This window comes from Bison bison, unplaced genomic scaffold, assembly GCF_000754665.1.
Source record: "Bison bison bison isolate TAMUID 2011002044 unplaced genomic scaffold, Bison_UMD1.0 scf7180017864525, whole genome shotgun sequence".
Taxonomy (NCBI): domain Eukaryota; kingdom Metazoa; phylum Chordata; class Mammalia; order Artiodactyla; family Bovidae; genus Bison; species Bison bison.
In genome coordinates this window covers 9,860,503-9,874,100 of record NW_011495076.1, presented here as the reverse complement: position 1 = coordinate 9,874,100, position 13,598 = coordinate 9,860,503, and the positions used below count along the sequence as shown (strand labels likewise).

The 13,598-nt window shown below is 34.8% G+C and overlaps 1 protein-coding gene across 1 annotated transcript in view; it reads right to left on the bottom strand.

The window, feature by feature from the left end:
• The window catches only part of FOXP2 (forkhead box P2), a 656,652-nt gene that overhangs the window by 21,484 nt on the left and 621,570 nt on the right, over window positions 1–13,598 (bottom strand). Inside the window, exons 20-21 of the mRNA XM_010831196.1 lie at window positions 13,246–13,315; window positions 12,340–12,503 (exon numbers count right to left, since the gene is read on the bottom strand). Coding sequence (XP_010829498.1) covers window positions 12,340–12,503; window positions 13,246–13,315 — 234 coding nt within the window. The remainder of the gene's footprint in view (window positions 1–12,339; window positions 12,504–13,245; window positions 13,316–13,598) is intronic.

Sequence of the window (13,598 nt, the reverse complement as noted above, 5' to 3'; positions counted from 1 at the left end):
ACCTCATAGACTGCCAGCATGCCAGGCTCCCCTTTCCTTTACTATCTCCCGGAGTTTACTCAAATTCATGTCCTTTGAGTTGGTGATGCTATCTAACCATCTCATCCTCTGCAGCTCCTTCTCCTTTCACCTTCACTCTTTCCCACCATCAGGGTCTTTTCCAGTGAGTTGTCTCTTTTGTACCAAGTGGCCAATGTATTGGAAATTCAGCTTTAGCATCAGTCCTTTCAGTGAATATTTGGGGTCGATTTCCTTTAGGATTGACTGGTTTGATCTCCCTGCAGTTCAGGGGACTCTCAAGAGTCTTCTCCAGCACCACAATAAGAAAAAAACAGTTTTTCAGTGCTCAGCCTTCTTTATGGTCCAAGTCTCATTTCTATACATGACTACTGGAAAAATAAAGCTTTCAGTGTATGGACTTTTGATGGGAAAGTGATGTCTTTGCTTTTTAATACACTGTCTAGTTTTGTCATAGCTTTCCTTCCAAGGAGCAAGCATTTTATACTTTCATGGCTGCAATCACTATCTGTAGTGATTTTGGAGCCCAAGAAAATAAAATCCATCATTGCTTCCACTTTTCCCCTTCTATTCCCCATGAAGTGATGGAACCAGATGCCATGATCTTAGTTTTCTGAATGTTGAGTTTCAAACCAGTTTTTTCACTCTCCTTCCCCCTTATCAAGAGGCTCTTTAGTTCCTCATTGCTGTCTGCCATTAGAGTGGGATCATCTACATATCTGAGGTTGTTGATATTTCTCCCGGCAATCTTGATTCCACCTTGTGATTTATCCAGCCCAGCATTTTGCACAATGTTCTCTGTATATAAGTCAAATAAGTAGGGTGACAATACACAGTCTTTTCATACTCCTTCCTCAATTTTGAACCAGTCAGTTATTGTATGTCCAGTTCCAACTGTTGTTTCTTGACATATAGATTTCTCAGGGGACAGACAAGGTGGTCTGGTATTCCCATCTCTTTAAGAACTTTTCACAGTTTGTTGTGATCCACAGAGTCAAAGGCTTTCTCATAGTCAAGGAAGCAAAATTAGATTTACTCTGGAGTTCCCTTGATTTCTCTATGATTCAACAAATGTTGGAAATCTGATCTCTGGTTCCTCTGCCTTTTATAAACCCAGTTTGTACATCTGGAAGTTCTTGGTTCACATAACTGCCAAAGCCTAGCTTGAAGGCTTTTCAGCATTACCTTAACTAGCATGTTTAGCATCCAATTAGTGCAATTGGAGGGCAGTTTGAACATTCTTTGGCCTTGCCCATCTTTGGGACAGGAATGAAAACTGACCTTTCCAGTCCTGTGGCCACTGCTGAGTTTTCCAAATTTGCTGACATACTGAGTGCAGCACTTTAACGGCATCATCTTTTAAGACTTGAAATATCTCAGCTGGAATTCCATCACCTCAACTAGCTTTGTTCTTACTAATGTTTCCTAAGGCCCACTTGACTTCACAGACCAGGGTTTCTGGCTCTGAGTGACCACACCCATCGTGGTTATCTAGGCTTTTGGTTTTATTCTTCTGATATAATAATCCTGATATCCTGTACTAAAATCTAGACTTTTAAATTCCAAATTGAAGCACACATTAGAGAAAGATTTAATTCTCTTATGTACAGAAGTGAATAAGAAGATCGGATAATTAAAAACAACTAGAAATGATAAATTAGCTCTTATTTTAGATCTTTACTACCATGACTTAATATTTTTCCAATTTTATTATTTTTCAGGACTGTTTTCTCTTTAAATAACATTAAACATTTTTATATTGAAATAACTGACTTTCCTTTTATTTGGATGTTTGCACATAGTTGCCATTAGAACAGTACCCAAACCTCATCCTGGTTCAACAAATAAAAATCCTGCTTATTTCTGGATGAAAATGAAAATATTCCTCCTCTCAGAAATGTACTGCCATTAAAAGAGGATAGAAAAATTGGAGTGAACAAGTGATTTCCTTTTCCATATATATCTTGTTTAGTTTGCTTTATTCGGAATATAATTAGAAAATGCCCTACCAAATTTCTCATGTCTTTTCACTATGGCTAAGGATAAACAGCTAAAGAAATTTTAATTTTCATCTTGAAGTCAGAATACAATGTTAATACTAATATATTTAATAAATCTTATAACTCCCATATTCTATATTGCCATTTAGTGTTAGATTGCAAAGGAGTGTTGTTTTCTTATAAACGTAATAACATTTTCTCTCATAAGCTATATTGCCATACTTAGGATGCAGTTTATAATTCTATTCTACATCCCAAAAGATTTGACCCCAAGGTAGAGTTCCAAAGTTCCATTTTAAGTCAATAGAAGTTCTAAGAAATATAATAAAAAGGCAGATTAAGGTTAATGAAACATAATTTTATAAATCAAATGTATATATATATATGTATATGAAATTTCCCTAAGATTTCTTCCCTTTACCTTCAATATTTTACTGTAATTTGTTAAAATTTATGCAACACTGTTTAAAGAAACTGGATTTTATATGATTTGGAGGCTCATTCCCAAATGAGTTCAGATAGTTTTGCTGTAGTGATGATTAAAAAACACAACTAAATTCTTTAAGATTTACCATGTTATGTGATTTATAAGAGTAATGGATGTGATCAGAACAGCTGTAATAAAATGAAAATACAAATGTAGTTACTTTGATCATTGAGGAGAGCAAGTATATCACATCTAATCTCAGAATCAAAATAGTTGCCCATTGAGATGCAACTCGTATCCTTCCATTTTGTGTCTCATAAGTGGCAGCTTTCAATAAGCATTCAAGTAAAATAATTAGCCTCCAATTAAAATAAATAAATTTATATTAAAAAAAAATAAACATTCAAGTATAGGTCTAAAGGACCTTTATATTTCTAATGTGCTGGCCAGAGAAATAAAAGAAAATTTAAATTATATCTTATCATTTGACCATTAAGTCAGCTTTGATGCTGCTTCATAAGTCCTTTGAACATTTATCTAAAAACTGTTTTTGCCTTGTTCCTTGGACCAAGTTTCAGTCAGAAATGTCAGGATGAGTATATGGTACACAAAGTATATGCTCCTATTTCTCTCTAATTCCTCTTTGATAATGTGGGTTCTGGTTCCTTGAAGATCAGGACTTCAAAGTCCTGGATGTGCACTACAGCTCTGGCCAGTCCTCCCTGACATAGCTCATACATTTTTCCTGGACTGTTGGTTCCTCTGCCAAGCTACCCTGATGGGATGCTGCCCATCCACTGCTCGCTCCTGGCAAAGCTGTTTCTTGGATATCTTGACAGATATCTTCCCTAGGATTACATATGGTTTGTGTGATTAGGTCTATCTCATCTCTGAGACTGTTGCTTTGCTGGAGCTATTCTTTTGCTTAAATTAAACTGTAGGACTGACTCAATGTTTAGTTTCCTCCAAACTGTGCTTAGCTATGTTCTGTTAGTTCTTAGCATGAGAATGGAAGAGGGAGTAAAAACAATATTTATCTTTTATTACAAATCTAGTAAATTATGTCTTTCTCTGACCTGCTAATTAATAAAAGGGACCTGAGATTTAATGTTTAAAATGCAAATTTATCAAGAGTAAGATAACATTATGTGACCAAGGATTATTTCTGCTCCTGCCTTTTACATGCTCTGCTGATGTTACACCATTTTGAGTCCTCAAACATTAAGATTATGGTAAGCACACTGAAGAATGTTAGCTTCCACTAGTTATGTGAAATCATCTGGGCATCGGTTGCTTATATAAATTGTTAATTCTATCCTACTCATAGAAACTGCTTATGGGATTTAGGAACCCTGAGGTAGAGGTTTATACTATGTTTTATTGGTGTCAAAGTTTTTAAATACAATGTTGTACTTATCTGAAAGGTAAATTTAAAATTCTCCCAAAGTAGTTAAAATGCATATAATTTTAACATATATTAAAACAATATCTTATGTAAATTATCTTCACAATAAGTAATATTTTGAAATGATAGTCAACTTTACATAACAAATTCTTTAGTCATAAAATACCGATAGTCACCCAAAGACATCCACTTCCCTAATCCCTATGTAAAAGCTGAAGTTAAAATACCATATGGGTATATGAAACCCTTCATTCTTCCCTGGTGCTAGAAGGGAAAAATTTAATACTGAATAATAATTGTCATTTTTAAACAATTCAGTCAATTACTTTTTGACCCTTAGCAAAATGAAATTTCTAAGGCTCAGTGTTAGTGCAAACGAAGATGTACTTTCTAACAAAGTGTCTTCTTTAGACATAAAGCAGAAGCAGTAAGCTGCAATACTGTCAGCTAAAAATTTTTTGACACTCTTTGCCTAAATTGTAGGGATTCATACCACAAATGTCAGATACCATCTGTATAGTTCTATAAAAATCCTTTAAAACCCTATAGGAACCCACAAATTTCCACAATTGGCACGGTGGGGATACAGCACTTTTTAGCTGAAGGCACTGTATCTATGGGAGGATCTTTTTATTAGGAGGAACTAGAATGAGTTGTAAGTGCCACATATGGGGACTAGAATAATGTAAAAAAGAACAGCAGTTACTGAGCCATACTTGTAATGCTTAAAAAAAAAGAGAGAGAGATGATAAAGAGCTGGCATAGTCATAAGTTCTGTACAATCACTTTGGAAAGAGATCTCAAAGCTAACTAGCAAAGTTAATAAAAAAAAAAGTTTAGAGATTAAATAAAAAAAAGAATTAAAACAGAATGAAAATTATAAGGCCCAGAAATGTTAGGAAGAAAATTAAAGATGACTGAAAAAGTATGAATTAAAACATTTGTGAAAACATATGTAAAGGAAAAAATGCTTTTATGTTTAGAGGTTCTTAATGCAAATTCAAAATATCAGCAAAACTAGTACAGACTTAACAGGTATGAAAAACAATGAGTATTTCACTTGTTCAAGTCACTTTCAATTGCTTTCCTCTGATATACAGAGCCACTCCAATTTTAAACGCTTTTATCCACAGAGAGATCTAAGATCTGTAGGGATTTTATATAAAATACCACCAACCAAAGGTGTAGGATCTGCAAATTCTACATATGCCTACAAATAGTAATTTAAATTTTAAGGCAGCCACAGATAATAGAAGGAAGAAAGGTAATATTATATACTTGAACTTTTTCATTATGTTTCAAGACAATTCACAGCTTATATTAGATTTTCAACACTGTTCTACATAATTGGCATCTAGCAGTGTCCCTTTTAGCTGTCTTTGGTTGCAAAGTATTATTGCTAGGAGAGGCTGGAGTTTATCATTGGAGTTATACAATGAACTGAGGTTCTCAAGAAGCAGAGGATGTTGTAAAGATGACTAACTGGGACATGTAATGCATAGAAAGTTCTGGGGTATGTAGAATCTGCATTCAACATGTTAATAAAATGACTGATGTGGTCTCCATTGAAGTCCTGGAATAATACTAAAATACTTTTGTGTGAATGCTGTGGCCTTTGATTCCCTTACCCTGAGTGAGGTTCTGGCTTCGAAGAACACAACAAAATTATTTTCTAGTCTTATAAGAGCCATATTAACATTCTATACAGAAATCTATACTGAAGATCATTAACTTGCAACCTCAAATATTTGCTTTAATAAGAGGGAGACAATAATAATCACCTGCAACTAATATAGACTATTAACAGATAGAACTTTGAAATGTCATGGAGGCTAAGAGGATTCAAGAATGACACATAAGAAATGATCTGAAAACTCAACAGTAGGAGACTCTAATAATCAGAAAGGGGAACTGCATGACAATGGAAGGCTTTATGCATAGAGCCCTCCACACAAAACCAGCTCAGAAAGTACATTCGTTTTGATCTCTAGAAACAAAATTTGAAAACATAAAAATGGGAACTTCATTTAACATTTTTACAAGAGAAAGAAAAGGCAAATCTGAGCCAACTTATTGAGAGTGAGGAGAAACAATTGCTTAATAAAAAAGAAAAAACTGACTTGAACTAAGTATGGAGGGTACATCATTAAATTTCTCTTGGCTTCAGGTTTGGAAGGACACAGGAAATGGATTGATTCTATCAGTGTGAGTTCACCTTCCAGGTCTACTCCAAATGTTTTCTTCTCTTTTCATTCATTTAAGTCTAACACAAGGGAGAAGAAAGTAAGTTCAAATTATTTCTGCCTGAACACAGCATCAATCTTAACTCTTCATGTAGTTTTTATGAGAGGCAAACACTGATATAAAATAGGAAAAAGTGAAAGTGTTAGTCCCTCAGTTGTGTCTGACTTTGTGACCCTATGGACTGTAGCCCACCAGGTTCCTCTATCCATGGATTTCTCCAGGCAATACTACTGGAATGTGTAGCCATTCCTTTCTCCAGGGGATCATCCCAATTCAGGGATCAAATATGGGTCTCCTGCATTGCAGGCAGATTCTTTACTATCTGAGCCACCAGGAAAGCCAATAATCTATAAAACTCCGGAAAGTCAGGTAATCAGGGAATATTGGCACTGAAGTGCAGAAGGAAAGATATTATAAATTGTAAAGATATTCATATTCTTATTGGAAGTGTCTTTTACATTTGTTTAGACCATGATGGCTCTAGAACTCTTACAATAGCAGTAGAAAATAAATTTTAGAACTCTAGTTAATCGAAAAGAGTGAAAAAAACAAGTTTCAAAAAATTATTAGGTAAAATCTATAATATTCCACCTGGCTTTAACCAGTCTTACTTTCTGCTAAAATTCTCTTGAACATTCATCTGATTAATACTGTATTAATCTCAACAATTTTTGTTTTCTTTTTCATTTCACCCTCCACAAGATAAAATTTAACAAGGGCTAGGAGGATAATTACAAATGCAGTGAAGACCTGCCCCTTTCTATTCCCCTAACTTTGGACAGTTTTAAAATACCTATTAACTAAATAACATTTTTAAAAAATCATAAATGTACTGTCAACATTTCAAAAAAAACTCTTAATATTCTATTCAATTATCTCATCTTCTGAAATTTCTTCTTCTTATTCTTCTTCAGAGTTTTAAGAGAATCCTGGATTGTATTTTGGAGGGATTACTTCTTGAAATCAAACCATTTTAAGTAACTGTCACCTCCCATTTTATTCTTTATAATCAGTATCACATGGTTACTGAGTGCTTACTTTGTTTGGTATAATGTCTTAGGGGTTTCATATACTATAATATATCTAAAACATAGTCTCTGTCCTTAAGGGATCTTCCATTAAGTGAGAGATAACTGTAAAATGAGCATGTATGTGTGCAAGAACACATGAGCATGTGCACAATCACACACACACACACACACACACACACTATGCTAGTTACAAATGCTGGTACACATAACAAGTTCTTCAGAAACATGGAGATGAGTGTAGGTCCTGACTGCAAAATTACTTGGGAAAGCCTCCTGGAAAACTAGGATGAGACCCTTAAGAAAAGGTAGAATTTAGAAAAGAGAGGACAATGAAAAGCAGAAAAAGTAGAGAAGAAAGGCAAAAGAGTTAAGGCAAAATAAATGCACTTGTTTGGCAAAAGTCTTCATTTAGGATAGTCTAAGGGAAAAAGCCACAGAGCCAGGAGGTGTTAAACATGGAGTATCAAAACGAAGAATATGGATGATAATTTGGCCCCCTTTTCTCTAAAAGTAATTTATGAGAAGCACTAAACCATAACTACTCTACTCTTGTAAAGCTTCAAAACATCTTTTCTATTAACTTAGAGAATATCTCTATGTTTTACTATTCTGGAGTTGAATAAAGACTAAGTGAAGAAACAGTTTGTTTCGCTGTTTCCTAAATCTAAGGACATTTACATTCTTGGATTCAGTAAGTAAGATACTGATTATTGTCTTAATAAAAATGTTTTAATGATCAATATTTTAGGTATTATTTAATACTATAGGTAGATCCAGATGAGCTAAAGCATCCTTTGACAGCACACTATTGAATGTTATAATTTCTGTATCGAAATATGTAAAGACATTCTCAAATAGTACCTAGAAAGATAAACATTTACAAATATACACATCCTAGATTTGATAAGGTAAGTGTAAACAGATGCCGTGACTCCTTCCAAGCAAAAACCCCACAAGACTAATTAAGAGAAGCAACTGGCTCCCTGTAATATGAATGTGCAAAATTAAAGCATGATAAACTGATATTTACATAAATATTAAACCATTCTTTTATACACTGTCCATGATCTTCTCAGATATGTCATGAGTGGTTCAATGAATGGCTTTTTCTTCAAATGGAGAAAGTATTCAGAGGCTAAATTCCAACACTTTAAAATGCCACACACACAACAGTCTTTATCTGTTTGAGCACTGCCTCTAGAATGTGAGAAATGATTTTGTGATAAACAGTCTTATTTTTAAACAAGCATTTCTACACAAATCTTTAGAGTTGAAGCAGGAAAAAAACAAACAAAAACACTTACAGGTGCTGTTAGATTTACATTAACCAAACGGTCTCTATCGAGTTCCTCAGTTCTCTAATGCTGCAGCTATCTGTTTAATTTTACCTTAAATTTTTCTAAGGCCCTTTCCCCTCCTTTATTCATTTTGGTAAGCTGAGCTCATCACCATTTTTCCCCTCGAGCCTGTTCTCTCATGCCCTCTCTTGGTGGGCTTTTAAAGTTGCTATGAAAGTGAAAGTGAAAGGCGCTAAGTTGTGTCTGACTCTTTGTGACCCCTTGGACTGTACCATGGATTTCTCCAAGCCAGAATATTGGAATGGGTGGCTGTTCCCTTCTCCAGCGGATCTTCCCAAGTCAGGGATAGAACTGGGTTCCCTGAATGGCAGGCAGATTCCTTACCAGCTGAGCTACCAGGGAAGCCCTTAAAGTTGCTATGATTTTCCCGAATTGTCCTCTTTGTCCCCAGCATTCAATCAGTTGTCTTGTCATGGATTCCTTGCCCTCCCAGGCTGTCTTGCACTTAAGTCACATACTGAATCCTGCAAGGATTCATTTTCTGCTTCGAATCTCTCCCAACTTCAGAATGTCCTGCCTCACATTAGTTTTATTCAGGCATGGTTCACTCAGTACACTCTCAGATTACTCATTCTAAAGCACATCTCTGATTATGTGAAACTCAAGCCCATAACATTAACAGGCTCCATACTGACTAAAACAAACATCATAGCTTGATCTTCAAAGCACTCAACGATCTCGTCTCCTTTCATATATTCCAAATTCTATTTCCCTTTTTATATTCCAAATTCCGGTCAACTGCGTATTCACTGTTCTCCAGACAGATATCGTGTGTTCTTGCTCTGGGCTGATATTCTTCTATTTGAATTGTTCACTGCCTCCAACCTCAGATTACATCTTAGCTCAAACATCTCTTATCTCACTGACTCTGAGGAAGGTGCTCCCTACCATAAACTCCTGTCTTACATTCTTTCACTTTATGGGATCTGCTTACTTCATGAATTATAAGAGGAGGTGGAAGCAAAAGAAGAGGGACTATCAAGGAAAGTAACCACACAGTTATGGAGTGCCTACAAAAAACGCATTGAAATGCAGAATATTTTTATATTGTTTATGATCTCCTCTATAGCAATAATGAAGTATTACAAGAAATAATATGTCAGTAACTCTGAACACAGCACTATGAGGAACACAAGGAACAATTTATTATGTTCCAGGCACTCATTTCGTTTTCAAGAATCCAGTGAGGTTCATATTATTAGGACTTAGCTCACTTTCAGCTGAGAAAGCTGAGGAAAGAAATAAATCTTAGCTATGAAGTGCTAACTCTGGGATTGGAACCCCCACAATCTATCACCAGAGCTCAAATACTAGGCCTCTCTGCCTCTTGCTAACAATTGCATCAGCATAATTTACCCCTCGCCTCCCCCTCACCAATAACAAGGACCATACCGTGATTTCATTTCAGGACATATGACTGTGCTATTGAAATGTAAAAAACAAACAAAAAACCTTTCACTTCTGTCTAATTTTAAAAGAACTTTGAAGTGCATTCAGTTATATGCAGCCAAATTTTGATGAGAGAATTAGATAAAACTTTTTCTTTGTCTTTGATGTACATTAAATGCCTTAACATTCTTTATTTCCAAGCATCTTAAAACTCTATAAAGATGAAGATATAGAATATTGAAATGACATTCCATCAATAATATTTGACATCGAATATACAAAATGTTAATGGCAGCAGCAGAAACAGATTCAAAGAGAGAATGCTGACCAATATTCTGCAAGATAATTAAATATATGGTTATAATTTATACAACTTAGGAAAAGACAAAATTTAGTCTTCCTCCAATTTTTGTCTTTTCTGAATCTATTTCCAGTAAGCCAAGGGAAGCTTTCCTTTGATTCTGTATGGAAAAGACACATAAATATTTCTCGCATGCATTAATTCATACAAGCATAAAATGTATTATAAATGTGGCAGTACATCGGACATTACTCAATTTTTATATACTGTTTTATACACACTATTTTTTCTGAGATATTTTATAATTAAAGTGCAACTTAATAAAATGAAAAGTCAAAAATAGCAATTGACAAACAAAAACTACTACTAATCTATCAATGCTGTGATTTAGCCCAATTATTATTTCAGGTTCTAAAATACAGCATTTAATGAACTATTTTATTGAGTCAGTCAGTTTTTTAATGTTAATATTCTTATCATTGGGCACAAGTTTTAAAAACCACCTCCCTGCATACTCTTTACATATAATTCACAACAACCCCTATAGATCACATAGGAGCTCAAGGAGTTGCATCAATAGCTTAAACAATTTCATTACAAATACATTTCATTTGTCTGAAATAGGTATTTTTTAAAGAGAGAAAACATGATCTAACTCTTGTTTGCTCTTTAAAGTTTTATTGTTTTAGCATTTTATACAGGGAGTGAGTATTAGCATACTCAGGAGAATGGCTGAAACTAAAGGTCTCAAGCTACCCACTGCATGGCTGAGAGGATAAAGCAGGGATATAAAACCTTTTGTCAGATTGTATACTTTCCTCATGTTAGAGTGCTGCTACTCTCAAGAGCATATATTCACGTTCTTTCTACTTCGAGTTTTATTACTTCTTTTGTATTATTTAATACATCTAAAGACACTTTCAAAAGACAAATTTTTCCATTTTGAAAAAGTAATGGTTTGGAACCTGATAAAATACATTAATGTTCACCGTGTGTTTTTCACAGAGGTGACAGAGTAAAAGTGCCATAAAGCAATTAGGCACACAACCTTAAAGACGTTAATATGTCAAACAAAATGAGATGTCCAGAAAGTCAACAAAATAATATCCTGTGAAAGGCCAAATGGAAATAGGCCCCAGGAAAGACCGTATTTCTCTTTCAGGCTCTGACTAGATATTTAGTGAAAAAATATGGGAAGAAAATATAAGAATGAGAGAAAGTACTGTTCTTACCTCAATAACTTGAAAATAGAAGCACATGATGTTTAACTCTCAGAAGTATGGACGTTAAGTTACAATACATCCTAACTAAATGAACTGCTCAGGATTCAGATTCTAATTTTCCCTCCTGAACTCTAAGTTTTAACGAGGTCCATACTTTTTAGTAAACAAGAAACTGATATGCTTGGCTTATTGAATAAGGCCAGGCATTTTTTCAAGTGTCATACACATTTCTGAAATCCACAATACATCAATTTTTAATACATCTACTCTCTCAGCTCCATTAAAAAGATGGTAGGGGAAAGATTTTAGAGTAATTAATGATATAGTTAGCTGCTAAATATTAATAGGAATCGTAGTCTTGCATAAAATATAACATATAAACCTTGCCAATACAGACGCACCAGTAATTAAAGTTGAATATGTAATTACACTGATTTATAAGACAGGCAAAAAGTTACACTTTACTAGCTTCTATGTAAACTGTGGCTAACAGTTAAACTTTGCATTTTACGGTTTATAAAAATGGGCAATATCTTGACTACAGTTCATAAATGGTTTAGAGACCTGTAATAGTAGTAAAAATTATGACAACTTATTCCATCATGAATATTCTTATTGCACCATACAAACCAAACTGTGATAATGATCCATAAGATGAAGACTTATCTTAGACACTTCTATATACACCCAAGAGAATGTTAGTAGCACTAAGAATTTGTAGAGGACTGCTAGTCCAGCCATTACAGGACACTGGAGAGAATCTAAAAGCTGTATTAAAAGCAATTCTGATACACTTTTTAATATCATGAACCTGGTGAAGTTTAACTTCATTTAAATTTGTATTTTTTACTTCTACACTATTCAAAACTTCAGAAGACTACTAAATTTTAGAAGCATGGGCGTATAGGTTCTTCCCCTTATGGAGTCTGTTAGCCCCACTTACATGTGCGGCTGAGGCGAGCAGCCTGGGCTGCTGTTCCCATTGCTGTCGATATGATCCAGGGAACCATTGAGGTCTTCGTGGACAGCCTGCAGCAGGCCGCTGGAGGCGTTATTGATCAGCCCGGGGTTACTTAGCAAAGGTAAACTGCTCTCTGCCAAGGCAGCCTAGTGAAATGAAGAGGGTGTAAAACAACTTTGGAAATGCCCTTTCAAATAATTTTTAAAACGTCTATCTTCTATTGGTTTTCAATTCTGATACAGGTATTTCAAAGGCATTTCAATAAAATGTACGGGAAAGACAAAGGTTCCTAACTGGCAACTTGTGGCAGCAACACCAAGGAAATTAAGTGTGACACTCAAATAGAAACAACTCTTCTCCCAGCAAACTTTCTCATTCAGCTTCCTATATAATGAAAGAGCGTCCTCACATGAAGCAAAATACCCCAAGATAATATAAGCAGTTGCTCTGCTTTTTAAAAATGACCAGAACTTAACTCAAAATAAAGAAGTCCTGACATTTGCCTCCTCTGCATAAAAATTATATATTATAATTAAACTTTAAAGTTTTTGCCACAAGCACCATGTTCCCCAACACTATGATGTGAAATCATTTATGACAGCCTGGATAAATATTAATGCATAGCCACATGCATTTGCAAAAGCTTCTATCAATCTAGCATTTGCAGAAAAACCGAGTGTTCCAGATTTTGCCACAGGGTGTCCTTCTTGCTTCTTCACATCAAAAGTAGCTGGAATTAGAACCAGTGCTTCCTATAGTACTAGGTACTACAACTTACTTGGATGATAAACCAACTATTAAGAATAATCACAATCCCACCTAAATACAAAGACATGCCAAAAAATTCAGATACAAGGAATAATGAGAAGCCACATTTAATGATATTACCTGCAAACTGGCATTCAGAGCTGCTCCATAGCCTAAACTGGTAGGTATGTTTTTTACTAAGGTTGGGCTTCTACAAGAAAAAAAAGATGATTTATTAGTTAAAATGTAAAGAATGTGTATCTCGATAAACTCAGCTAAAAAGATATGTTCTGATTTGTTGCCTCACACAACTAGTACAGAACGGATGTATATAAGACCACAGAAATCAGGTGATACAGTTCAAACGTAATTTTTTACACAGTACACACACACACATCAATCTGGCTTAGGAAATATATAAATTTAATCCAGGAATCTAAGTAATGAAACTTTATCTAGACTATGGTGTGGAGGCAAAGTAGAACATGACCTTG